General features: G+C 42.2%; 5 protein-coding genes across 6 annotated transcripts in view; 2 read left to right on the top strand and 3 right to left on the bottom strand.

Annotated features, from left to right (window-relative positions):
• The window catches only part of cyfip1 (cytoplasmic FMR1 interacting protein 1), a 28,928-nt gene extending 14,111 nt beyond the window's left edge, over window positions 1-14,817 (top strand). Inside the window, exons 15-31 of the mRNA XM_070909569.1 lie at window positions 892-1,039; window positions 1,974-2,127; window positions 2,221-2,377; window positions 3,367-3,463; window positions 3,924-4,000; window positions 4,659-4,767; window positions 4,855-4,974; window positions 5,094-5,293; window positions 5,923-6,010; window positions 10,250-10,393; window positions 10,665-10,755; window positions 11,449-11,579; window positions 11,677-11,749; window positions 12,828-12,922; window positions 13,080-13,318; window positions 13,407-13,554; window positions 14,136-14,817. Of these exons, the coding sequence (XP_070765670.1) occupies window positions 892-1,039; window positions 1,974-2,127; window positions 2,221-2,377; window positions 3,367-3,463; window positions 3,924-4,000; window positions 4,659-4,767; window positions 4,855-4,974; window positions 5,094-5,293; window positions 5,923-6,010; window positions 10,250-10,393; window positions 10,665-10,755; window positions 11,449-11,579; window positions 11,677-11,749; window positions 12,828-12,922; window positions 13,080-13,318; window positions 13,407-13,554; window positions 14,136-14,300 (2,236 nt within the window). The 3' untranslated portion in view covers window positions 14,301-14,817. The remainder of the gene's footprint in view (window positions 1-891; window positions 1,040-1,973; window positions 2,128-2,220; window positions 2,378-3,366; window positions 3,464-3,923; window positions 4,001-4,658; window positions 4,768-4,854; window positions 4,975-5,093; window positions 5,294-5,922; window positions 6,011-10,249; window positions 10,394-10,664; window positions 10,756-11,448; window positions 11,580-11,676; window positions 11,750-12,827; window positions 12,923-13,079; window positions 13,319-13,406; window positions 13,555-14,135) is intronic.
• LOC139288320 (fibronectin type III domain-containing protein 9) lies at window positions 6,639-7,277 on the bottom strand. The gene has a single exon (XM_070909621.1). The coding sequence runs from the start codon at window positions 7,275-7,277 to the stop codon at window positions 6,639-6,641; it is 639 nt and encodes a 212-aa protein (XP_070765722.1).
• Window positions 14,649-18,399, bottom strand: nipa2 (NIPA magnesium transporter 2). Of its 2 annotated transcripts, none has more exons than XM_070909573.1 (6): window positions 18,265-18,399; window positions 17,371-17,601; window positions 16,871-16,927; window positions 16,393-16,483; window positions 16,110-16,270; window positions 14,649-15,937 (listed from the first exon to the last, which is right to left on the bottom strand). In XM_070909573.1, exons 2-6 carry the CDS (start codon window positions 17,507-17,509, stop codon window positions 15,282-15,284), a joined length of 1,104 nt encoding a protein of 367 aa, XP_070765674.1. In that variant the 5' UTR covers window positions 17,510-17,601; window positions 18,265-18,399; the 3' UTR covers window positions 14,649-15,281. The 2 variants fall into 2 exon arrangements, with proteins under 2 accessions (XP_070765674.1, XP_070765671.1); XM_070909570.1 differs by lacking the exon at window positions 18,265-18,399 and adding an exon at window positions 17,710-17,822.
• A 1,406-nt stretch (window positions 18,400-19,805) lies between these two features.
• nipa1 (NIPA magnesium transporter 1) lies at window positions 19,806-21,773 on the bottom strand. Its single transcript, XM_070909546.1, has 5 exons — window positions 21,641-21,773; window positions 21,454-21,501; window positions 21,197-21,287; window positions 20,551-20,711; window positions 19,806-20,299 (listed from the first exon to the last, which is right to left on the bottom strand). The coding sequence occupies exons 1-5, from the start codon at window positions 21,771-21,773 to the stop codon at window positions 19,806-19,808; spliced, it is 927 nt and encodes a 308-aa protein (XP_070765647.1).
• A 1,520-nt stretch (window positions 21,774-23,293) lies between these two features.
• Window positions 23,294-26,150, top strand: part of herc2 (HECT and RLD domain containing E3 ubiquitin protein ligase 2) — a 38,904-nt gene continuing 36,047 nt past the window's right edge. The window contains exons 1-4 of the mRNA XM_070908225.1: window positions 23,294-23,387; window positions 24,316-24,424; window positions 25,607-25,700; window positions 25,832-25,984. Coding sequence (XP_070764326.1) covers window positions 24,353-24,424; window positions 25,607-25,700; window positions 25,832-25,984 — 319 coding nt within the window. The 5' untranslated portion in view covers window positions 23,294-23,387; window positions 24,316-24,352. The remainder of the gene's footprint in view (window positions 23,388-24,315; window positions 24,425-25,606; window positions 25,701-25,831; window positions 25,985-26,150) is intronic.

Here is a 26,150-nt window from a genome sequence, read left to right as displayed (position 1 = left end):
CACCTGAGACTCAGACTGTGCAACACAAGTAGTTTTTATGGATCAGTAAGTGGCATGACTTTTGACCGTTCCTTTGTCAGTGAAGGATGTGAGTATAAGTATACAAGTTGTCTGGCTTTCCAGGCTCCGGGGATATTTTTACAATAACAATGGATCAAATAACTATGAGTAATGTGACAGGTGTTGCTCATAGTGATGAGAACCCACAGATAAATATCACCTGACTCTGCAGTGTCTCTCAACCCTATGGAGTTTCATAGCATCTTTCAGCTCGTTGTTTTGACTTTCTTACCCGTAACTGTACTGTTTTGGTTCACTCTTAACATTTTCAGGCAGCTGTTTTCAAGAGAAAAGCTCTAAAAGCCCCCCACTGTAGCACCAAACGGCAGACAGATAAAGTTGGCAACTAGCTGGTTAACGCAGTGCATCATTTACCAGCTAAAGAGTCACATATTTCCCTCAGGAGTTGGTAGAGACAAAAAACAGAGCTAAAATGAGAGTGAACATTGGACTTCCATTTTAATTTATCCCTTTTAGGGCCATTGCCATGAATGTACAAAGGCTGAACTTTAAAATATTGCTGTTTTCATAACCATATATCTGTCGGAAGTTGAGTCGTTTTGGATGTGATGGTGAATATGTTTTCCTGCAGATGTCCGTGGATGCTCCAATAAACTCCTGTGCAGCTGCTCCCTTAGAAATCTCTGCAGTGTATAATAAATTGAACCCTTCTGAGTTGCTAAGGCCCTCCAGCAAATTGGTCACAGCAACAATATTTTGTACTGTATCACATTCATGATTCACAAGGGAAGCTGTGTGTCTGTTTGCACTCCTGCACAGACTCCCTAGCCAGTGGTTGATGACCGTTTTTGATTTGTCCTCTCACTGCAGCGTCCTCCAGGCCATCCGGAAGACGGTGTGCGACTGGGAGACCGGCCGGGAGCCGCACAACGACCCCGCCCTTCGAGGAGAAAAAGACCCCAAGGGTGGCTTTGATATCAAGGTTCCCCGCCGTGCAGTGGGGCCCTCCAGCACACAGGTCTCACCTCCGCATCTCTGCTGATAAAACCCACTCTTAACCACGCCTGTCTTTAACTTTACCTCTCGTTATCCTCTCCCACACCACCAAGGTCTTGTACTCTGTGACCTGGGTTGCTGCAAGTCCACTTTAATCAGGCTTATGAAGCTTACGGTGCCCCTGTAGCCCTTTAAGATTTGAGCTCAGGTCTGCAGCATGTCATGTCAAAGTTGAATCACTCCTGGATAAAGGAGATGATATGAGCTCTGTAGATCTCAGGCTGCTCTGCCTGTTCTGTATTCTGTATCGTTCTCGCTTCACTTGATTTCTCAGTGACTATTAATAAGCCTTACTACTCAGTGCTTTTGTGCAGCTCTGTTTAAACCCATACACTATAGTGCTGAATAATAATCATTTGTGCAATTATGTAGTAGCATCCCTCATGTTGCATAAACCAGGCAGATTTATCAGCTTAATGCTCAGTTCCAAGAACTAATCTGTTTTCCAGGTGTAGGACTATAAGGCTCAGCTACAACAATCACCTTCTGTGTTTATCCACCCGGAATCAACAGATTTTAACTCTAGTGTTTTGAGTGGTAAATGATATGATGAAATGAAAGAAAAATGCTGCCCACTGGGGTGAACTCAAGCATACGTTGAGTGATGATCAAAAGGAAAATGTATGGCAGCCTCCCTGCTGCTGGAAAAAACAGGAAGAAACCAGAGGAAAATTCAAATTTACAGTAAATTGTCTTTGTAATGAGGTACTATTCTGTGACACATAGGAGGCAACACAGAGAGAAGAGCCATCCGCCTAGAAATGTGTGGTGTGTTTAGGTGATGTAGCTGGTAAAACCACCAGGGTGCTTGACACTAATAAGATTTCACTTCCATTGTTTATTTTTTTTCAATGAATAATCTACTGTGGCTTTTCGCTGCTTTTCTTTATGTGCAGCTCTACATGGTGAGGACTATGCTGGAGTCTCTCGTTGCTGACAAAAGTGGCTCTAAGAAGACTCTACGCAGCAGTCTGGAAGGCCCCACCATCCTGGACATTGAGAAGTTTCACCGCGAGTCCTTCTTTTACACCCATTTGCTGAACTTCAGTGGTAAGAAAAAAAGAAGAACGTTGCATGCCATAAAGCTGCTGTTAGATGGAGACTCTTTAATAAAACCTATGTCTATACTCCTCCTCTATGCAGAGACCTTGCAGCAGTGTTGTGACCTTTCCCAGCTCTGGTTCAGGGAATTCTTCCTGGAGCTGACAATGGGCCGCAGGATCCAGTTCCCCATCGAGATGTCCATGCCCTGGATCCTCACCGACCACATCCTGGAGACAAAGGAAGCATCCATGATGGAGTAAGGACAGCATCTTTTTCTTTTCTGTGGCAAAGATGATTGTGATTGTGTGTTGTGGCTCGGAGCGCTGCCAAAATGTGGCTGACCTACTGCGCCTGAACGCATCCTGTGTAGACGCAGATGGAGCAGAGAAGCTGCTATCGCTAAGCGGGCTGTGTAGACACTGTGTTTTTTCCTCTTTCCCCTCCCATTCCTTCTAACAACATGTTAGTCGTTTGTCTGTTGTTAGCTTATATTAGCTCTGCACAATTATCATGATCAGCAGTGGAAACCTAGGTGGATGCATGAAGCATCTCCTTTTTGTGTGTAATTTTGGGTAAATTACACTTTTGGATGTTGAGAAGCAGCAACTATAGGTTTTTTCCTTTTTTCCTTTTGTGGAACAACTTTTTCATAGTGCAATTTGATGGCTGGAAGTGCTAAGATGCCCCGCTGTGTTTTTGTCTCATCGAAATAAAAGCACAAAATGTGATTCTGGCTGTGTGAGATTATTAGTGTTGCGAGTGGCCAGAGGCATTCGGCAACATCAGTGGTTATTTCTTCTCATCTTATGTTTTCAAAAAAGACCCTGGGTAAAAATCCTGAAAATTGGGATTAACGGTAAATGTTTTCATGTTGGTTTTAAATCTTTGCTGCAGGATTATTTTGATACGAAGCAGGTTTTTATGTAAGCCATTAAGCACATCAACCGGCATGAATCATAAGTGCTGTAATTCTTCAACTGTTAAACCAAATTTGCTAAAAAACAAAAGTCTGCATTTCAGCCATATAGATGTTTAATATTGACAGCAATTGTTTTATGGAACCCAAATACATTTCTGTCCAAATATTTATGAAGCTGACTATACAGTATATGAGAACAGTGATACAAACCTGTATTCATATTGCTGCATACATTCGTAGTGTAACACTTGTAGGGACGTGTTCTCCACTCTTGAATCCAAATGAAGGCGCTTTGTAATAAACCTTTTTGCTTGAATCCCCTGCAGGTATGTGCTGTATCCCCTGGATTTGTACAACGACAGTGCACACTACGCCCTGACCAAATTCAAGAAGCAGTTCCTCTATGACGAAATAGAGGCTGAGGTATTGAGATATTTGATGTTATGTACTGGATGATTTGATGTGAAAGAGAAGCAGCCAGACAGAATGTCACCTCTTCTCTTTTTGAAATATATTCTCAGTCACTCGTCCATTGTATGTGCTGTTATTACAGAGCCTTCCTAGACATTATGTGACAGCTTATAGAAATGGGACTGATGTAGTAACAAAAAGCTTTATGTAGTTGGAATTAAACAGTGTCAAGGAATGAAAAAAAGGACTGTTCATGTCAACTCTAATGGAATAGAGTTGAAAATGTATATAATGGTTAGGAACACACTGGTTTGACATCCATTTTCCTGTCATGTTACCAAAACCAATGAAAATGGCTATTACTCTAGTAATAACCAAAGTATTAACAATAAAATAGGGTTTTATGGTAGACAGTTTCTCGCCACAGTTTGAAACATGTATTCTATAATTTGAACCTCTTTTATTATTTCAGGTGAACTTGTGCTTTGATCAGTTTGTCTACAAGCTGGCTGATCAGATATTTGCCTACTACAAGATTCTAGCAGGAAGGTAGGTGAAATATCTGTATGTACTGTTCCATTAGTATTCAGAAGAAGAGAGTCAGAATCGGAAATACTTTATTAAGTGGATGGAGGATGTGGTGGGTTTATTACTGTGATGTGAAGGAGCGATTCCTTACTGGGGGGTTACTTCAGCAGTTGCCAGGGGTTACATGTAGATATGGGGAGTAGCTCAACTAATATGAAAGAACTGACATTGTGATTTGATTTAAAAAATATATATATATCAACGTTTTTGTGTTGAGGTGGATATATAAATAACTAACCAAACAGAACCGTCCAAGTTGGTGTGATATTGATCTTTTACTACATTTATTGTCACAACAATCAGTCAGCTACCAGCTCCAATAGGCTACTGCACAGTACACACCTAGTTCATGAAAACTAGTCTGAAAAGTTATCTAAAAGTAATCGATATACAGTTCAAATAATTAGCTATAATTAATGAATAAATAGTCAAAATGGTTGGCTAAAAGTAATGCATTAACAGTAGAAATAAAAGTAATGGGTAAATTATTAACATAATTAGGTAAAATTAATGGGTAAATGGTTGAAAGGTTGTAATGCCCTTCATTCCAGAAGAAATTGCTTTAAAACGCGCCATCATCATGTACAAGTAACTTTCTCTGTTTATCTGAACCCGTCAGTCTTCTGCTCGACAAACGTTTGAGAGCCGACTGCAAGAACCAAGGGGCCAACATTCCCTGGCCGGCCTCCAATCGCTACGAGACGCTGCTGAAGCAACGCCACGTCCAGGTATACGCACTGTACCACTCTGCGCTTCCACTGTCGTTATTTTGGCGTCATGTTGCATCCGCCGCACTAACTGATTGCGAATCTCAGCTTCTAGGGCGCTCCATTGATCTGAACAGGCTCATCACTCAGAGGGTTTCAGCTGCCCTTTACAAGTCTTTAGAGCTGGCCATCAACCGCTTCGAGAGTGAGGACCTCACCTCAATCATGGTATGCTCATTTTAATCTTTTTTTTTTTTTTTTTCTGTCTTAGTATTTTTGTGTTTGCTGCTGTTATTTTCTACCATGTGCGTCTATTATGTATTTTTCTGTGTCTTACTTGGTTAAAGGAGCTGGAAGGTCTTCTGGACATCAACCGCATGACGCACAAGCTCCTTAGCAAGTTCCTGACTCTGGACAGCTTGGACGCCATGTTCCGCGAGGCCAACCACAACGTGTCGGCCCCCTACGGCCGCATAACACTGCACGTCTTCTGGGAGCTCAATTATGACTTCTTGCCCAACTACTGCTACAACGGCTCCACCAACAGGTGTGTTAGTCTTGGTCACTGGTTGAGTCACAATCAACTGTCGCTGTCAATGCTACGCCTGTATACAATGAACATACACGTGGAGAACTACTTAGCTAATTAAAGAGATCTTGTACAAAATAGCTGTCAAGCCACATATTTTTCAAAACATGAAACATTCTTGCCAGCATGCTGCCGTCATGGTTAATAGTTATTTGGTGGTTACATCAGTTATTAATTACATAATGCACAGGTGGCACACAGTGACAGTGTCAGCTTGTAAATCACCTGCTCAGGATCAGACAAACATTTCAAAATGAAAATAAACACAATATATAGTAAAGATCAGTGAAAGGTCAGAATGATAAACACAGACATGTAAATGTAAATACATGCAACTAGCATGAGTAGTAGCCAGGCCGGATTATCATGTGGGCAACTGCCCCACAGCCCCAGACCTCCAGGGGCCAAAAAAGCCCCAGGCTCACTCCATATATAATTGTGTTGTATGTCATTTGATTATGCAAATGACATACAACACATGCATTTGCACCACTAAAGTGGAACAAGACAGACAGGTATGGTATTAATAGTACCGTGAGGCTGAAACTTATTTTACATGTTTGATGAATGTCTATCTGTGTGTTCAGGTTTGTGCGCACAGTCCTGCCCTTCTCTCAGGAGTTCCAGAGGGACAAACCGCCCAACGCTCAGCCCCAGTACTTGTACGGGTCAAAGGTCAGTACTTTATCATCAGCCACAAAGAAGAGCATGGTCCTCTCACTTCATTTTCTTGGATTCCATGAATGGAGGAAATTTTTTTATTGATTTCTGGCATGACCTGACTGGCCGTGTATGATCTCAAACATTCACTACATGTTCGCAAAATACATCTGTAGATTACAAGTGGAAAAGCATCATTATGGGAAACGGATGTGTGAAGTATATTAAAACATGTGCAAGGTAAATGGGAAACAAATGTATGCAGAAACTTAAATTTATATCACATGAACACTGTGATCAAAAAGTCCTTCATGAGCTTCTTGTTATTTACAAGAGAAACAAATTATATAGACAGGATACATTATTTGTGTACAAGTGTTGCATTTGCAAAACATTTATCATCACTGAGAACTTTGGAGCAGCGCGGTAAGGTTTAGTTTCAAATGGCTGATGTGAAAACATTTTTATTTCACCTAAACACAAATAGGATTTTATGGAAAAAACTTGTCGAGAGCACAAATTAGTTAATCGAGAGCACAAATTAGATGTTTTTTCCTACATAGGATTTCATCAGTGGATAAAAATACTCAGTGACAATTCAGTCGAGGCAGAACAATGCTGTGATGACCTCAATCCAGTTGATTCATACTGGCTCAGGGCCAGACAGCTTAGCGAGTGCTCTCAGCTCATGGTCCTGGGCAATTATGTGGCCACTGGTCTGCGCTGAGAGGAGGGGGGTCTGTATGATGGTGGCATGTCTGGCGCTGTCCTTGCTGCTTCTCCTGGGAGTGTAGAGGCGTCCAGATCCAGACACGTCTTGGCGAGTCGAGTTGGTCGCCACGTGGCAGTTGTCTGCGGCTTGACTGGGGATGGAGCAGATGGTGTGGAGACATCCCCACAACAGGATGCCGGCGATGACCAGGAGCAAGATGCAGCAGGTCAGCCAGACGCCCATGGCGAGCTCCCATCCGGCCCTGTCGTGCCCTTCGCTGCTGTCATTCAGAGTGCTGAACACCTGGCACTGGTCCCGCACCGGATTGGCTGCCTGACACGTCACACACAAGAAGTAGGCGGTCTGGGGGAGGAGGTTGGCCAGGTGCATGCTGGTCTGACTGACGGGGATGCGCTCCTCGTGCATGAAACTCTTGCGCTTGTAGCCCATCAGCAGGCTGTTCCAGTTCGGGTCGTACATGACGCTATAGAAGGTGTCCAGGCAGCCGGGAGACGGCGGCCAGCTCACTCTGGCTGAGGTGGCGGAGATGTTGTACACCGCAACCCCCATGATGCAAGGCTTTATCTGTAGTCTGTCTGCTTCGAGAGCCGAGTTGATACCAGTGAAGTGTTTCCTCAGTTATTACAGTCTGACACTGTAAACTGGAAAAGAGACATAAACACTGAGTAAGACACTGACACATTGCTATAAGTTTTGTCCCAGCAATTTCTGACTTTTGAGCTTCTCACCTAAGAGCTTATATATTGTGTCTCCATCACCAACAAGCAGTCATTCAATCAGCAGGTTTATTAGTGGTGGGTTGCCTGTTTGGTGTGATTACAGACTGTTTTGACCACTTTGATTACAGCGCCTTCTCTGTTTGTAAAACAAAAATATTTGAATCCTGACTCGCCTATGGCCATGTAATATAAACACAGAGTCAATAAAGAAAAAGTAATTACATCCTTCCTCTACAGTGTGTAGTGCTAAAACATAATTAATGAAAAATGTCATGGCCTTATATATATATCGGAGGATAATAATAATATCGGAGGATAATAAGCATTGTATGAAGGATTATCTGGAACAAAGTGCAGTGGGTGGGGGGGTGAGCATGCGTACAGCAAATTACATAATGCAGAATGATATATGAAGAGGCTCATCTGTGCTGTCAAGTCACCTGTTAACAGGACAGGTGAAATCTGACAACCTTGAGCATTATTTATTGAAACGTAGGTTTTTTTTTTGCTTGTAGAATACAAAATAAGAGCATGGTCTTGACCTAAAACAGATGTCGGGGTGGCAATAGCCTTTCAGGTGAAGGGAAACTGTTCTCAGAAAAGCCCAAATTTGATCTTTAGTGTTGAATTACTTTTTCATTATTTACATTGAACCAGTTATTAAATAATTAACTGCAAGCGTTGCACTTTGCCCCCTTCTGTTTGAAGTGATACAGAGAGGGTGTTGTGCTCAATGGGAACAAGGCACATTCAAAATTTTCTTAGTACACCATCATCATAAAAAAGTCTAAAGCAGTAACGTTTTCAGACATAGATCACCTCACAAGAGTTTTAGAATCTTTTTTTTTTTATCATTTAGAATTTGAGTCGAGTTTCAGTACAAGTCGCTGTGGAGATGCTTCTGTTTTTCCACCAATAAAATTTAGTAAATGCATCCTTTCACGTGTTTTTCTGTTGCATCAGCTGTAACCCATAGCAACAAAACATACTTGTCTATATGGTAATGAGCCATGTTAAGAAAGTCATTAGTGGTCATCCATTCAAAGCATGATAGAAGGGAAGACTTACCAGAAAAACACAGCGAGCACGTGTTGAACATAGCAATCTGTCGCCCCTCAGGTTTTGGTTTCACATAGACTGTCCTGTAGTCCTGCTATTCCGTCATTTTAGCATCTATTCCACTGTCTCTGTATCGAGAGCTCTGACGCTGGGTGCTGCTGTGTAGGACCAGAGATTGGTGTGTCCTTGTGTTCGCTGCTGCTGCCACACTAGTGGGAGTGCTGCTGGATTAGAGCAGCAGCAGCAGCAGCTTCAACTCTCTGCCGACAGGGGAGAGAGTTAGATGTTAGAGAGTTAGATGTTGGATCTCTATGTGTCATTTCCTTTTTTTAGGTTGTTATTGTGGCTGCTCCTTGGTTGTTTTCTGTTCCCATTTTTTCGCTGCTAGTTCATCTACAGACATTGTAGTGGTATCAATCATTAATTTCCATCTGACCAGCACTTTACCCATGTCATGGTATCTTGAAAATCTAGGGGGGTGCGGTGGGCTGAAATGTTGTTTAGATGGTCGATCCATCTGTCCAACCATTTGTTCTGCAGCAAAGTCTCTCAACAACTGCTGGCCAGATTGTTATTACGTTTACTGTGGATATTCATGGTCCCCAGAGGTTCCTAATGTTGCTGGCGTTCTCAACGAGCAGATATTTTCACTTTCACACAAAAGAACATCAAAATCCAACAGGCAGATTGTGGTGAAATTTATCCTTTGCATCTTTAACACTCTTGAGATTTCCTCTATCGCCGCCCTCAATTTCTTTTTTTTAGATTTCTTTGTTGTGTTGTGGTTCACCACTTTGGTCCACTGACCATATCTCAACCACTGTTGTATGGATTGCCATGAAATTTGACTAACCCTAATGACTTTATTGATCCCTTGCCTTTTCATCTAGTGCCATTAGCCGGTCATTTATTGGGTGAAATATCTCAACATGTACTTGATAGATTTGCTCTAAATTTTATATAGACATTCATGGTGCCCAGAGGATGAACCCTATGACTTTAATGACCCTCAGGTCTAAATTATTATATGTCTAATACTTTGGTTTATGACCAAATACCTGCAAAACTAATATATACTATACTATATACCATAATACTAATATGTACTTTGGGTTTAGTACATTAGTATGCTAACATTTAGCATGCTAAAAATCGATGTCAGCATGCTAACATTTGCTAACAAGATGGTGAACATATACATGTTAAACATCAGAGTTAGCATTGTCATTGGGTGTATGTTAGCTTGCTGATGCTCATTTAGCCCAAATCACCACTGTGCCCAGGTACTGTACAGCCTCCCAGAGCTGCTAGCCTGGCTGTAGACGTCTTGTTATTGATTGTCTCATGTGGGACAATCCTTACAGTTTCAGCCCCACTAGTGGTAAGAATCTCGAAATTGTCTGGAAGTTGTACATCCATGAATGCTTTATGTATTGTGGGGTTTTATTCCTTTTTTATTTTGGATGTTGATGTTGAAAGTGGTCATTGTGACAAAGTCACTCAGCCCTTTTATAGCCACTAATACACCCACAAGAGCCACATTTACCCTCAATACCCATTCGTTAATTATGGAGAGGATACTTGTTAGCAGTGGCTTTAACAGAAGAGATTATTCACAGTTTATCTTTCAAATAGTCATCCTCACTCACCGATGCATCATGGATGATGGAAGCATACAATGCTTCTTCAAGTGGTGACATAAGTGTCAGAGCTCATCCTCGCCTGTCTTTCCTCTGAATGTAGACGTTGAACCTGGCGTACAGCAGCATATTTGGCTCCTACAGGAACTTTGTGGGTCCCCCACACATCAAGGTCATGTGCAGACTGCTGGGCTACCAGGGCATCGCCGTGGTGATGGAGGAACTGCTGAAGGTTGTCAAAAGCCTGGTGAGTGGGACATTAAGCAGTAACTGTGTGTGGGAGGGAGCATAATTTCAGTGCTGGAACTTCCTGCTGTCACAGAGTGGAGGATGACTGTGAGGAGAGGGTTAAAAGAGTTTGCTTTCTTTGTTGGTTATGAATGAGACTGATATGTTATGAAGCAGTACATAAATGGTAAAAAAAACTCATCTCAACTGAATATCATTTAATATATATTTTATATTTATATTATATAACTGTATAAGCTGGTGCTTAATGCGCTCCTTCTCTTGTATAGCTTCAGGGCACCATAATGCAGTATGTGAAGACCCTGATGGAGGTGATGCCCAAGATCTGCAGACTTCCCCGCCATGAGTACGGTTCCCCAGGTAACTGACCATGTACCTCTACTTATTGCAAGATTGATCAATGGACCACATAATTGGCCCAAAGCAAAACCCATGCATTAAATTGATTTGGGGAAAAAAAGTTCATTACTACACATATAATTGAATTTTATTGAATTTCCTTGGAGAACCTGGCAATCATTCATTTTTTATCTTGGGTGATATAAATGTTCCCTTTCTACATCTGTTAACGACACAAAAATGATGAAAATGAAAATACCTCGCCTAGCCATGCCATTCACTTTGATTGTTACTTTTTAAAAGTTTTCTTATCCCACAGAAATCTTTCATTTCTCAATATTATTTCTAATAACCACACAGTCTGAAACAGAAAAATAATAATCGGTCACACAAACTTCTCTTGGATGCTGTGAGTCAGGAGTTATCGCTTCAATTAAAAGAATCCAGCCTATCCAATCCTGCTGACAATGAGCTATTTTAAAGCTTTAATTGAAGCTTTTAAATGGGGATCTCTTGTGAGAACACCTGCTTCAGTAAAATAACCTGGCATCAAATCTCCATGAAGCAAAAGAACAAATACCAAGGTTTGTACTTGATTTGCTCATATTGTTTTCTTGTGTTTTCATATAAATACAAAGTTAGGAATGAATCACACCTGAGACATGTGAGAAAATAAGGTGGGGGGTGAAATATTTAGGCTGTATTTCTTTTCAGGTATCTTGGAGTTCTTCCACCACCAGCTGAAGGACATCGTTGAGTACGCAGAGCTCAAGACGGTGTGTTTCCAGAACCTGAGGGAGGTGGGCAACGCCATGCTGTTCTGTCTGCTGAGCGAGCAGAGTCTGGTACGGATCTCAGCCGGAGCAAACGTTACTGAATTGCTTATTGCTTATTCGGGATGCAATTCAAGTGTTTTTGACTTGTACTGTGTCTTTCTCTCAGTCACAGGAAGAAGTTTGTGATTTACTGCACGCCGCACCTTTTCAGAACATCCTTCCAAGAGTCCATGTCAAAGGTAAATAAATGCACAAGAGAACACAGTAGTTTTGTGGAGAGATGTTGCTGTTGTTTTGAGCTAAAGGATGCTCAGTAGTTGTTTCGAATGACAGCGCTCGAAGGCAGGAGTGAAACGCTGGCAGTCATTTAGAGAAGTGAGATATGATCATAATTTGTCACCACCACACAGCTGGCCAATCACGATGCAAAGTGAGTGTGAATGTCCGATTGTCTGTTTCAGGAAGTTACATAAATTGGCGGATGTTGGAAAGTTTGTGGCAGGTGTTTTGGGTTTTTTTTTCTTTTAAGCTGTTCGATCATCCGACGAGCAGTTCTGATGAAGCTCACTGGCAGCTTAAGTTTTATTTTTTAAGACCAAAGCTGGGTCTGAAATCACTCCTCATTTACTTTTTAGTGCACTATATTTACTGTCTGTCATTTGCAGTCAATTCAAGCTTTATATAATGCACTACTCTCTGCTAACAAGCCCGCGATGTATTGTCCCACAGAAAAAAAGATGATGATTCATGTGTCTGAAACATCAATTTACTGCTCACTATTGAGTTAACTATTGATTGTCTATTATAAAGGGGGTAGTACATGAGTGAATGGCCTGTGTAATTTCAGACATAGCCTAAAATCAGTAATGTGTTAGTCAGTCACACAACTCTTTCTGACTTCCACACCCTGTCTGTGGCTTTCAGCTCTAAGCCCAAAGGTTTCTACTAAAGACGTGAATCTTTCCACTGTGGTTTGTGTTAGAAGTTACTCAAACTACTGGGGGCTGTTTCCTGCTGCGATGCACATTTGGTGCTCTTGGGAGTGCTTATGGCAGCATGACGTTGTGTGTGTGTGTGTGTGTGTGTGCGTGCAATTGACTCAAAATAAACTACAGTGTGTGTGTTCATGGTAATCAAGGAACATGTCACCTGGTGCAACAGTGTGGCTCACTGATGTGTTTGCAAAAAATGGAGCTCTACAGCACAGAGGAATGAGCTATACCAGGGTTTGGATACACAGAGAATACTTTGTTGATTTGTTGACAATAAGAAAAATATAGAATCTCACCAGGCTTTTCTTTTCATCACTATGTGCAGAGGGGGAACGCCTTGATGCCAAGATGAAGCGCTTGGAAACCAAATACACGGCACTGCATTTGGTTCCACTGATAGAGCGCCTTGGCACCCCACAGGTACGACCATGACAGGAAGCTGTCGTTATTGCTCACTGCAGGATCAGCTGCGTTATATCATGTTACAAGTGAAAGATATTGATCAGATGATGTGCTGATCCATTGAATACCACAGCCTGAAGTTTTTTGTGACGAGAATGCTTCGCTTCTCATTCAGCAAATTGCCATTGCTCGCGAGGGCGACCTCCTGACCAAAGAGAGGCTGTGCTGCGGTCTGTCCATGTTCGAGGTCATCCTCACGCGTGTGCGAGGCTTCCTGGACGACCCCATCTGGCGCGGACCGCTGCCCAGCAACGGCGTGATGCACGTGGACGAGTGTGTGGAGTTCCACCGCCTCTGGAGTGCCATGCAGTTTGTGTACTGCATCCCCGTGGGAGCCCACGAGTTCACAGTGGAGTGAGTGCAGCGGTACACACATCTGCACCATATGCGACTTAAAAGCGCCACATCGTTTTACTCACGCACCCCCATTCCTGTTTTCCAGGCAGTGCTTCGGAGACGGCCTCCACTGGGCTGGCTGCATGATCATCGCCCTCCTGGGACAGCACAGGCGCTTTGACATCCTCGACTTCAGCTACCACCTTCTGAAGGTGCAGAAGCACGACGGCAAAGACGAGGTCATCAAGAGCGTGGTGAGTTGGAGAGACTTGGCAAGTCGTACACAATGGCAGCTCATCACGTTTGACATGGTGCAGCTCTCATATAATTGTCAGTACCGTCATATGTCTTTGTCTTTTTAAGGCATTTTTAACATTTTATCATATAACTGGGGACACGACTAGAAGCGACAGCCAGGGTTGGCTTAGCTTAGCATAAAGACTGGCGGCAGGAGTCTCGCAGTGATGCAATATTTGCAGTAATTAGTGAGTTTTAGAGGTGCTGGTAGATGGATTTTGTTACCTTTGGACAGAGTCAAGTTTGCTGTTGCCCTCTTGTTCCAGTCTTTATGCTAAGATAAACTAACCAGCTGCTGGCTGTAGCTTCATATTAAGTGCACAGACATGAGTGGTATCGGTCTCCTTCTAGGGACAGAACCTATATAAAGTATCATAGGACACTGGCGAGCCCCAAGATAAAACTTGCTTTTCTTTAAGTTTTTTTTGTACAAAATGTACTCCTGTTTACCATAACATGACTAAATCAGCATTTTATGAGTGGGAAAAATCCTTTTGATCACAAGATACTCAGTATATTCATATTTTCTTCCTTTTAGCCACTGAAGAAGATGGTCGACAGAATCCGCAAATTCCAAGTCCTCAACAACGAGATCTTCGCCATCCTGAACAAGTACCTGAAGTCTGGAGATGGAGAGAACATGCCGGTCGAACATGTCCGGTGCTTCCAACCACCGATACACCAGTCACTTGCCAGCAGCTGAGGTGCTGCTGCTGCCGCCGATACTGTGGACCAGCGTGAAGCTCCAAATACTGTTAGCATTACCAGACTATCCACAAATATTCCTCCTCATTTACTTTAGGTCTTTAGTAGCAAAGGACCATTAAATGTAAGGAAGTCGGGCCACATTTTTTGTTAGAATAATTGTTTTGTTTTTTTTGTATTCACTTGTGCCTTATAATGAATAGATATTTCCCCTTTTTGGATGAACTACTCTTGTTTTATACTTGCAGAAAGCTATAGATCAGGGAAGGGAAATAAGTTTTATCAGATGCGTATTTAAGGGTTTGCAGTGGTGGAATGTTAAGGGTGAACAGCAACCTATTTTAAGTGGGGGTGAAAGTAAAATTGTATTTTCTATATTGTTGAACATGCATGCTAAAACATTTTAAAGGAAATTGAAAAGTAACAAAGCTCATACTCATGTTAAGCATTTATTCACTGTGCCTTGTGTTTCAAATGTTTTAATCATTTTAATTCAATAAATATGTAACAAATTTGTTGGTTCATCACAAGAGCTTTTCATGTAAACAAAAAAAGTTCAGAACGACTTCCAACAAATATTGTTGTTACTTTCAAGTATCACGAAAACTCAAATCATAGTGACTGCCGTTTTTTAATGTAGTCATTGTCAGCAGGACCTCATATAGAATATATATTAAAAGTTTTATCTTTTTGATTCATAGAAAGTAAGTCAGTGCATGAATATGCATGTACATATAACAAAACATTTCTTTAAAAAAACTCATATTTACAGCGCTACAGAGGAATGAAATTAAGTTCTAACTGTAACTGAATATGACCAGGTCATATTCTGAGAAACGTAAGGCAAATTAAAACATTAAATACAATCCACTGGTCTGTCCAAGCCACTTTCCCCATACAGCTGATTGTCTTATTGTTTTCATATACCATAACAATGCCACGGTTGGTGAGTCAGTAGAAGGGCTGAAAAAGAAGTTCCTTAATGGTCCAATGAGGAAGTCATCGCCCCGTTTCTTCTAGAGACGCTATCAAAAGGCAAGCCCATTTCTCTGTCCTCCATGTCCTCTGTGGACTCGTGTAGCAGCTCGTAGGTGCTGTGTTGCGCCATGCCGTTGGCTGTGGGAAAGGCCCTTTCTTCCTTCCTCATGGACACAGCGAGAGTAGCCAGGCTAACGCTAACGTCTTTAAAGGCATGGAGCAGGAAGATACCCACAATGATGGTGAGGAAGCCACTGAGGGTGCCGATCACGTCGTCCGTGCCCATGTGACCCCACTCCTTGAAGAGGATGGCGGAGCAGGACAGCACAGATGTGGTAAAGAACACGTAGTAGATGGGAGTCACCAGGGAGGTGTTGAATATGTCCAGAGCCTTGTTCAAGTAGTTGATTTGTGTGCTCACACAGGCCACCAGACCCAAAAGCAGGATCCATGCCAGTGGGTTTCTCACAACATTTTTCCCAGCGATTGCTTCCTTGATGGCAATACCCAGTCCTTTGACGCAAGACACAGAGAGTGCGCCAATTACTGAGCAGATGGTGATGTAGACAAGGATATTGGTCTGACCATGGCGGGGACCCACAACAAATATGAAGATGAGGGCCACGATGATGACAAGTGTGGCAAAGACGAAAAACCCTAGGAAAAAGGGAGTAAAGGGGCGTTAAATTGGACCAAAATAGGCACCATTCTGATATGAAACAACTGTATTTCATGACTTATAATCATAATTTTGTTATGAAGCGTGACTAGAAGGTAAACCGTGGGAAAATAAATATACAGGGTGTCTGATGTACAATTTGTTGTGTACCTGGGTCAACCAGCTTCCTGGCCATGTGCTCGAGGCTGCTGATCTCTTCCTCTTGTGGAGCGTGAATTACCATGGTGGTGGAGCCCAGGATGCTGAGCAGGCAGCCGAGCTTCCCATGCAGGTTTAACCGCTCCGTCAGGAAGTACGACGACAGCACCGCGCTGCAAATTACATTTACAGTCAGCCAAGGTGACTCCACTCCACAAATCCATTTACAAACATGAGGAAAAAGTCAATTTAGACAAAGTTTAACTGTCCGAATCATGCAGTGAGTCATCTGTACCTGACAAGCACACTGAGGGCTCCCAGTGGGGTGACCAGCGTTGCAGGAGCGAAGGCATATGCTGCAAAGTTGGCTGCTTCACCAGCTCCCACTATAAGAGTATTAAGACACATTAAGTGAACTACCAAATGTGAAAAGGATAACTATGTTGTAATGGAGGCAGACAGAGGTAAACACTGAAATACTGTCTGAGGTTTAAGTGTGTTGCAACAATATTATGTACAAAGATACCCTTCCATGTAAGCACGGGTTTGGTAATTTGCAAAACAAAGGTCAAGGAATCTAGGTTAAAATTGGAAATGTTTTTTAAACATTCCAATTGCATATTTCAATAAATGATGAACAATAAGGACCTAACAGTTACATATAACCTAGACGTCTGAAAAACATGTTTTCAACCAACTTTAACACAGTTTTAATCTCGATATCTAAGCGCCACTTCAAATGCAAATCACCAGCTCTGTGCTAACTCACTTACTTGATAGTAAACCTGCCCACCATAGCCACTCTTTTAGGTATGCATGACCGCCCTGACCTGGAGGGCAAAAAAAACAAACAACAAACAATAGATTTTAGAACATGTGATTCCAAACATTTAAATAACGTTTGCATGTAAGCAAAAACCTGAACTATGTAATCATCCTGACTACAAGATGGACAGCTGCACAGCATTTTAGCTGAAGGCCAAGTGAAATGCTGAAGTTAATGATTACTGGGTGTGTGTCAAAAGAGTGCAGATTACTCTCACACAGGTATACAAACACAAACAACCTGCAGAGTTGAGCAAAACTAAGCCAGCCTGAAATGCGGGGGAAGGTGTAATCAGGCTGTCCCCACTGGTTTTACTACTTAGCTGGCTTTCAGTGTCGCTCAACTCTAGCAGGGAGTGCCTTAACTCAGCTGACACATCTGGGAAAACTTGTTTGTTGGTGTTAGGATAGCTGTGATGTGCATTAGACACTCAGAAAGGGTCGGTACCTGCCCGCATCGACCCCTTCCTTGCCAGCCTCAGAAGTCCTTTCTTCTTGAGGATGAAACTACCTCCGATGAAGATGCTGGAGCTGATGGCCAACCCCAGACCGATGTAAAAATCATACTTCCCCCTGTCCTGACCCATAGCGAGGCTGGATGCGTTGGTGTAGTCTGTCACATTTACGGCCGAGCAATGCAGATGCCGACCAAAAGTACAGTTCTGGCCAGCCCAGACACCTGAGAGCAGAGCACATGGAGGACGACAAAACATGTATCAACTGCTGAGACACAAAAATAGTCAGAAAAAGTGAGGTCTGTAACATCCATTTGACAGCAGTGACCTACCGTTTCCACAGGCGATACTACAATCTGGCAACCCATAATTTGATGTGGAGTGAGAATCCATCAGAGTAACTGCACATTTAGGACTATCTTGTTTCACTGCCGGCTGGTCCCACACAAACACACACAAGTGACTGTTGGAAAACCAACCGGTTGGCTGAGCTTTATACATACTCGGTCGGCTGCTATGTCAATAATCTTATTTCCAGACACTGGAATTCAGGAAGTGGCCATTGAGGTTAATGTTAACCTGGGCACGCTAGGTGCAGCTCGTTAAGCAGCTAGCGTGAAGTCGCCCATAACAGCGATGTGATAATTACCCGGCTATTGCCCGTTAGTACACTGTTCTCCCTGGCAGCAGCACTGTGGTGGTGCCACAGCGTTACATTCTGATCATTTTACACGCATTTAGTTAGTTAATAGCTAGTATTCCCCTCGTTAGCCGCGTTAGCTTATATTAGCGCGACGGCTAACTCGTTGGCTAGCGAAGTCAGTTCGCGTTAACCACGAGTATCGGTCCCTGGCCAGTTTTAAGAAGTCATAATGAGAGTTAATTACCTGTCCAAAGGGTGACTGGTTTCCCCACACAAGTAGAAGAAAGTGGTGGCAGCTAGGCGGTTAGCTAATAGCTAGCCTGCTTCCTGGCTCCGTGGCTATCCATCGCATGCTGCTCTCTCCACGTTCAGCCCGCACCAGCACCGCTTGACGACTGCCGCACTGCCAGGCTCTTCTTCTGCTGCTTATCGCAGCAGATGTGACCACTGAACTGTGAGCCCTCCGCAGGCTGAAGTCCAGCACCACAGGGATGATATAACAGAAGATAATGGAGCTGAACACACGCTTAATAGTGGTTGTTACTTGTTTATTACAAATCATGCACATTTCTGATAACAGGGACTACAGCATCACAACAACCAAAATGTGTGGGAAATAAAACGTATTGGTTTAATGACAGTATGAGCCCCACATTTTATTAAATGTATTAAAGGAATTATTTATTGTAAATATGTTTTCTAATCTAATATGTAACTAGTCCCGAGGTGTTTGGGTTAGTTTCTTTAGATTAGATCTGTAAACTAATATATGTAATTGTATGAAGCCAAGCCAGAGTATTTTACAGATGACAGTGATATGTAACTAATTTAGTTTAATACTTTTTTTTTTTTTTTAACTCAAGCAAGATAACCAAATCCTTACCAAAGAAGGGACTCATATAGCTTGTAAGGATAGTGTATTTCTCATGGACCCTTCAGTAAGACAAATGCCTGCCAAAGCTGCCAGGTCAGTTTCAAGTTTGGGCTGCTTTGCCAAGTCCTCACTATTAAACCATTTTCTGACACATACAGAGGTAGAAATGTGTGTAAACATGTTTACAATGTAAATAAATAATCCACAATCCAAATGCAGTTTTAATTACACATGTATAACCTGTAGCCAGGTTTAATGTCATGACAAAACAGCTAGTGGCCACAGAGCAAATGTTTATATTTGCAACATCAGCGTTACAAATCCCTCCATTAGACAAAACATTCAGTCACTATTGACTTCTACATAACTCCTGTGCTAAAGAGGCTGCCTCTGAAATTACACTGAATAATTCACAGGCACACTGAATAAGTCAAAGTGTAGGCGATTCTACACTGATACTGTCTAGCATTGGGAGAAAGGGGCCCATTAAAGCCTTGAGGGCAACACTCTAGATGCAAGTAAACAGACTTATTTTCAGTTCCTATTTAACCAATTGCCAATGTTTTGCAAGCCTCTTTGTAACTATTTGAAGTTAGTATAAATGTTGACAAATGAACTGTTCCCCAGGTCATATCTGAGTGCGCTGTCTCAGGATGATAGGAGTTGCATTAGTGAGTTTTAATGAATTTAAAGAAGGAATGATTAAAAAAGTAAAAAAGTTTTACTTTGGGGGATATTTCTGGGTTACATAGTAACTAAGAACTGTTCCATAAGAAACTGCAAGGAGATTCAAGTAAAAAGTTAAGTTAAAATGGTAATAAATACACTGTAGCTTCGGTCATTTAAACTGTTCGTACAAGACAAATCAAGTATATAAGAAATGCAGTATGGCACAAATGAAGGCATCTCCATCAGTCTGTCTTCTTCTTCCAAGTAATCAAAGCCTCGTGGGAAATGCGGAGTAAAACGACCCCGACACACACGGTCGCCAGACCACAAAGCATGGCGAGGCTGTCAGTTAAAGTTAGTGCAGTCCACTCCCTGAAGAGAAGAGCAGAAGCGAGAATGACGGTGGACGTGAACGTCACATAGTACACTGCTTCAAACATGTTGGAGCTGAAACACTCCAAGGCCTTGTTGATGAAGAAGAACTGTATCAGGATGCTGACAGCCAGTGTCCCCAGCAAGCCCAGGAAGAGAGCCAGGGCTCTGCTGCTCGGGGGCCCCTCTCCAAAGACGTCTTGCGCAGCCAGGCCAAGTCCTTTGCTGCTTGGAACTGTGAAGCTTCCCAAGAGGGAACATATGGCGACATACACCATGACGTTGGATGTGCCGTGAGCTGGAGCGATCCACACGATTAGTATGACAAGCAGCAGGACCACCAGGAGGGCATAAATTACAAACACTGCAGGATGAGAAAGGATATCTTAATCTATAATGCCACTGTATTGTATTTTTTCAAAAAGTGCTTACTGTGAATCAGTAAAACTAAAAGAGTCGATTGCACATTGACTAATTATTGGCACTTTTTATTGGCCTGCTTGAAATTCTACAGTCTAACTCAACTTAAATCATTTTTAATAATTGTGGAGGACACATTCATCAATTACTAGAGTAAATTAAAGGCAAAAAAACAAACAAAATTGACTTTGTTACCTGGGTCCGATAGCCTCGCCTCTAACTCCAGTCTCGACGTTACAGCCTCTGCTTTAGGTGCATGGATGATAAGCACAACGGAGCCACAGCAACACAACACACAGCCAAGCTTTCCCAGGATATTCAAGTGCTCCTTCAAGATCCAAGAAGCCAGCACAGCCCTGCATCACACAGAAACAGCGTCCTGATGAGGCAGTTCCTATAGTCCTGAATAGTTTTAAATCTTGACTCTGCACTCGGTAGATGTAAATTAACACAGTGACACAATAAGATTAAAGCAGCTCATGATGATGGGTCAATGATTTATACAGATTGAAATTGTATTAAAAATGAACCATTTTCATATCAAAGATGCTAAAAGATGAATAACCACAACTTTACAGTGTCTGAGGGACAAACCTGTCTGATCAGCAACTGTCTGCTAAGACTCAGATATAAGGACAAATAATAATTCTCCTTATGAAAACAAACAGCAGGATCTGTTTAAATAACTACAGAGTATGAAATTTAAATTCAAAGAAAAAGTATAGCTACAGTATGTTGCTGTTTACACTGTATATTTCTAGATTAACCAAACAATATCACAATGTCAAACTAAATGCTTAAGAAAAAAAAGAAGAAGAATCCAATTCTCTCATGGACTTACCCAAATAACACTCCAAGGGCTCCTAGTGGTGTAACTATTACAGCAGGGGCCACGTTGTACGCCAGGAAATTCCCAATTTGACCAACAATCACTGATGAGATCCATAAACAGGTGTGTCAAAAACATTTAGCCTCCAAGCATTCGTGGAAAAGAATGTTTTAAATGAAGAAGTAAAGGACACAAAACTCAGAATTTGATTTCTAGCGTGAAGTTAAGTGAACTGTACACCAACAGCCGACAGATGGCGCTATACTCACTGGACAATGTGCCACTCCACCACACCACATCTGCGAGGTACGAGCCTCCTACGGGAAAACACAGTGAAGAGTTTAGTCTATGTGGCTGCGACGCTTTATTCAACTTAATGGCCTCCGGACGTCTACCCATGTAGATACTCTTAAAGAAAAGCTAATGTCCGTCTACGTATCTGCTGTTTCAGTCTACCTCTGTCGCGGGAGCGTAATATTCCTTTTTTTTGAAGCACAAATGTCGACCCATTGATGAAACTTGATACTACTGCTATCACTATTCCAGAAAGGGGCAACGAAACGCCACTCGGCTCGGAGTCAACAGCCATTACTGTGGCTGTTGTTTATTAGCTTTGGCTCAACAACAGAATGACTGGACGTCTACTGTCCAACTTCGTACTTTGGACGCGGAAGTGAGACAGTGCGCATGTGCGGTTACTGGAGCACCCGGCTGCGCCATCCCAGCATTGCTCTCGCTGCACTTTAATACATTCTGTATTTTTCTCTCCAAATGGCTCATAAGATCGCCTCCACATTGCAATGACATTCGGTTTGTTTATGTTTCCTTTGTCTCTGAATGTCCCACTCACAGAAAAAGCCTCATAGATTATCAAGCAATGGAATTACATTTTAGGCCCACCAGAGCATGTCATCTGTTACTACTGTGCTCTTCTGTGAAGTGTGTGTGTGTGTGTGTGTGTGTGTGTGTGGGAGGGGGGGGGTACACACTGGAGTAAGAGCTGCCTGCCCAAATAATGTTGTTGATGTCATTTTAAAGACTAGTCTTTGTGACACAAAAATATCCCCCTCAGCAAAAATAAGGATCCAGTCTGAAGTGAACTGTCAAGCATTGCACACTTAGATCTCTCACTATGCATCTATCTTGCTGCTGGAGTGTCTTTTTGTGTCTTTTGGTAGATTGATGGGACATAGTGTCATAACTGAACCAAAACTGATCTCGCCTAAACATTCCACATAAAAGCTGAGGGGATGAACACTGTTTCTGAATGTGTCATAATAGCTTCTTACTTGCCCTTGAATTCAACGGTAATGCCGGTCATTCAGTTTGTCAGATGGGGATGTTACCCTCTCAGTCTGTAATGACAAATCTTCACACATAGGGTCTGGCACAGTGGTCCTCCCCTGTCCCGTCGGGTAATCCGTCCATGGTGGATTACTGAAAATATGTTAACAGAATTTTGAGTTAACAGATCTAGCTATCTTGATAACCCTTCTTCTGGACTATCTCTCTGGTCTGTTGTGGAAAACATGATATTTAAAATGCACTTTCAACAGAGTCAGGAAGGTGATCCCACACGTGTTGCTCATCTTGGCCTTTGTATACTGAAAATGATAAGGAACTCACATTTCTGATATGGGCCGAGTGGTCAATGGTCACATAGATAAAATAATAGCATTTTACATTTTACAGCCAAATTATACAATATTAATCTCAAAACTGTTTTATTCAATTACAATTAAGCATGATACTGATTTTAAAATGTCAATGGTATAAAATAAAAACTCTAAACAATATGAAACATATAACTGTATCTAAATTAATCTGTGAAATAAATGCCCCTACCCTTTCCTTGAGACATACCGCCACCTAGCGGATAGTGTGCCTTCATTCCAGGCCAGCCCAACCTCGCCCCTCCTATGTCCCGCCTCAAATCCAAAAGGAGCGCACATTTTAGGGCACCGCACCTCACGAGCGGGCGGAGTAGAATCTGAGTCCAACGGAGCGCCTAGCATTATAAACCCCACCTCTGCGGGCTGTTGTGGTACAGATCAATCGCATTGAATCTCCCTGTTACGACTACGTAATTTATTTCCATGCCTCGTGCCCCAGTCCGCGACCTGTCAATCAAGCCCATTATGCACGTCCTGTTAATGCAGCAAAGCAGCTGAGGGGACGGGAATAGCTTGAGAAGAGACCGCAGGTAATTTAGAAATTTGTTGTCAAAATTGACATGTTACCCGTTGTGTTGCTGAACTCGCCGGGACGTTGCATTTCATTTTGTTCAGTGTCATCACACAGGAGCTTGTTCATGGTTGCCTGGATGATGAGAGCTGGTTTAGCTTTAGCTAGCTAACGTTGTGTTACTATTAGCTGTCTAGCAAGCTAAGTAGTTAGCCTTAGCCACCAAGCTAATGTGAACGTTACCTAGCATTAGGTGTTGCGTTATGAGCGTAACTGGTGCTGTGTCAGTGTTTGTTATTACCCGCGGCACTAGTGCCTTTTATAATATGTGACAACCCGACTATAACCACTGTATCAAGGTTAACAGGGACTGTGCCCTTGCTAGCATTTAATGCTACGATATTCTCGTTTTCCTCCCAACGTCTCATGTAACGTTGAGAGTTATGGATACATCTTTGGCCTTAAACTCCAGCGATAATTATGTGAATGCAGCTAATGCAAGGTACAGCTTACACGTCACAATAGTGACTTTTAGAGTATGTTAGAAAATGACACGTATTATCGCGTATATAATTGAAAAGGTTGACCCAGCTCAGTATAAAGCGTTTTGTGTATCGTTAACGCACTTCAAATGAAACATGATAAAAGCAGCAGATTTTGGCTGTAACTTGTATGATGTTGGTTTGTGTGTTAAAGACCTGGCACTAAAATGGGAGTGATGTGTTGAAAGCCGGTGTTTGGCTTCCCTTTTATTTACATGTTAGTGTGAGTTTTCATCTTAAAACTGATAGGTGTTAACCTACATTTTTATTCAGTTCAAAGGAAACTGGAAGCAGGCTTGGAAAGCAGCATGCTAATGTTGTCCAACCTCACTGATTCTCATCTAACTTTGACTTTGTAAATATGTCATATAATGTAACACAGCCTTTCATCTCTTTATTTTGCAGGTTGGCTGCGTTTGCAGCCAGGAGAGGAGAGGGGAAGATGCCCTCTCCATCTTTTACCCTCGATGCTCAGCTGAGATTTCATGACAAATGGCTGAAGATAGACTTACAGGTATGTGTACATAATGGAGGGAATCATATGAAAATTACTGCTTTTCAGATTGCATTTCAGACAGCATGGTATTCTGTGGGAGATGTGAAAGTTGAAAAGATTACATTTTTGTCTATGGGCTGAGAAAATGTTACCATCTTGGATTATTGAAAATATTCATCCGCATCTACTGCAGTACTCTCAGCTGTTTGCTGTTTTTTTAGAACCTGCTTTGTTTCTGAATTGTTGTCAGTCTGACGGTGTTGCATCATGTTGGGGACATACTGCAAAATCTCTAAACTTTGTTGTCTCACTGATTGTGAATGTCTTTCTTATCCCCTTTTTTCCAAAACATTTTTTTTGATAACCTGACCCACCTGATCACCTGACATATCTGTAACCACTGGCCTGCAAGCTGTATCAAGCCTCTTGCACAGATGATTATTGTTTTTGCTGTAATGTGAAAAGAGGTGTAGCCTATAATATTACAGTAAGTTAGGGGAAAACATATAATAAAAAGAAAATAGATCTATGTTGTGAAAATAAACCCCTGTTGGTTGTAATTATGAGGTCTTTTCTCAATAAATGGTGGATTTAGTGAAGATTGAGATGCAAAACTCTGAATCCACCGTCTCACACAAGAAAATAGGCTGTGCAGCAAACTGTCTGCTCTCACCTCCATAAATTGCAGCCTGTCTGGACTCACCCTGAACTTGAAAATTGGTTTGCACTACCAAATGAAGACTAAAATTGGGGAAGGGTGTCATGTTTTCCCATTGTTAGAACTCTCCCCAGTGCTGAAGGCAGCTTCAGTGTTATGTGTCTGGTCTGGTGTCATCTGTGAGCTAACATGTTTTTGACATTTAAGACATTAGATCCTTGAAAGCAAGAGTTGCCTTTCAACTTGTGAGTATTTCTTCGTCACTTAGTAAAGCAAAGCTGTATCCTTGAATCAGTTGGAACTCAGTGATAAAGCAGCTATTTTGTACTCGCTTCACTCGCTTATATTTGAAATGAGTTTGCTGGTGTTAGTTTTCTTAGTCGGGTTATGAAGACTGGGTTAGATTTCCTTCCACGAGTGTGATGATAATAGTGACATACTGGTACTTATGCAGAACTCACAAAGACACATTGAACAGTTTAAAGTTGATTTCATGAATGTGCCGTGCTGATTGTCGGTTTCTCACTTCCTTCTTTTGGCAGCGGGCATTCTCTCCAGAGGGACTGAGTGAGATGTGGAATGAAATGGTAAAAGATGAGGAGATAACATTCAACGGAGAAGAATCAGCTCACCCAGGTATGGCGCGGAGAGATTACAGCATTAATTTACATTCATGGTGTGGTGCATTTTTAAACACTGATGATACATGAGCCAGGGACAGGGTTGGTATTTTAACCTTGCTGATGGGAAATGAAGGTTAATGTCAGAATTTCTGTTGATTATTTCAGAGGACTGCACTGACTGCTTTGGTACTCAGAAGAAGGATGAACCCAACGACAAAGAGAAGAAAGAGGAGGAGGAGACATCAACATCTGTACATCACTCCATCATTGAGACCTGGGACTGGGGGCGGCAGCCAGGTGAGAGGGCTACCTGAACAAGGTTCAGATGTGGCTAGCTGGAAATATCCCGCTGTGACCTACTACAACGATGTTGCCCTGCTCTGGTGTTTTGGCTCTTGTTATTTTACGCCTTTCTGTTTCCAAGTAGGGTAATTAATACCGTGCTGCTAGCAGATGGTTTCAC

The sequence above is a fragment of the Enoplosus armatus genome, chromosome 7 (assembly GCF_043641665.1).
Source record: "Enoplosus armatus isolate fEnoArm2 chromosome 7, fEnoArm2.hap1, whole genome shotgun sequence".
Classification (NCBI taxonomy): Eukaryota; Metazoa; Chordata; class Actinopteri; order Centrarchiformes; family Enoplosidae; genus Enoplosus; species Enoplosus armatus.
This window is presented reverse-complemented; position numbering and strand designations above follow the sequence as displayed.

Bases quoted from the DNA above. Each gene is read 5' to 3' on its own strand.
- LOC139288320 (XM_070909621.1), bottom strand. From the start codon at position 7,277: ATGGGGGTTGCGGTGTACAACATCTCCGCCACCTCAGCCAGAGTGAGC.
- nipa2 (XM_070909570.1), bottom strand. From the start codon at position 17,770: ATGGATTCTCACTCCACATCAAATTATGGGTTGCCAGATTGTAGTATC. The intron at 17,602-17,709 runs GTAGGTCACTGC...CTCTGCTCTCAG, and splicing joins TAGTATCGCCTGTGGAAACG to GTGTCTGGGCTGGCCAGAAC. The intron at 16,928-17,370 runs GTACCGACCCTT...TTTGCCCTCCAG, and splicing joins GAAGGGGTCGATGCGGGCAG to GTCAGGGCGGTCATGCATAC.
- nipa1 (XM_070909546.1), bottom strand. From the start codon at position 21,773: ATGGCTGTTGACTCCGAGCCGAGTGGCGTTTCGTTGCCCCTTTCTGGA. The intron at 20,712-21,196 runs GTAAGTCCATGA...TGTGTGATGCAG, and splicing joins GCCCTTGGAGTGTTATTTGG to GGCTGTGCTGGCTTCTTGGA. The intron at 20,300-20,550 runs GTAACAAAGTCA...CTCATCCTGCAG, and splicing joins GGCGAGGCTATCGGACCCAG to TGTTTGTAATTTATGCCCTC.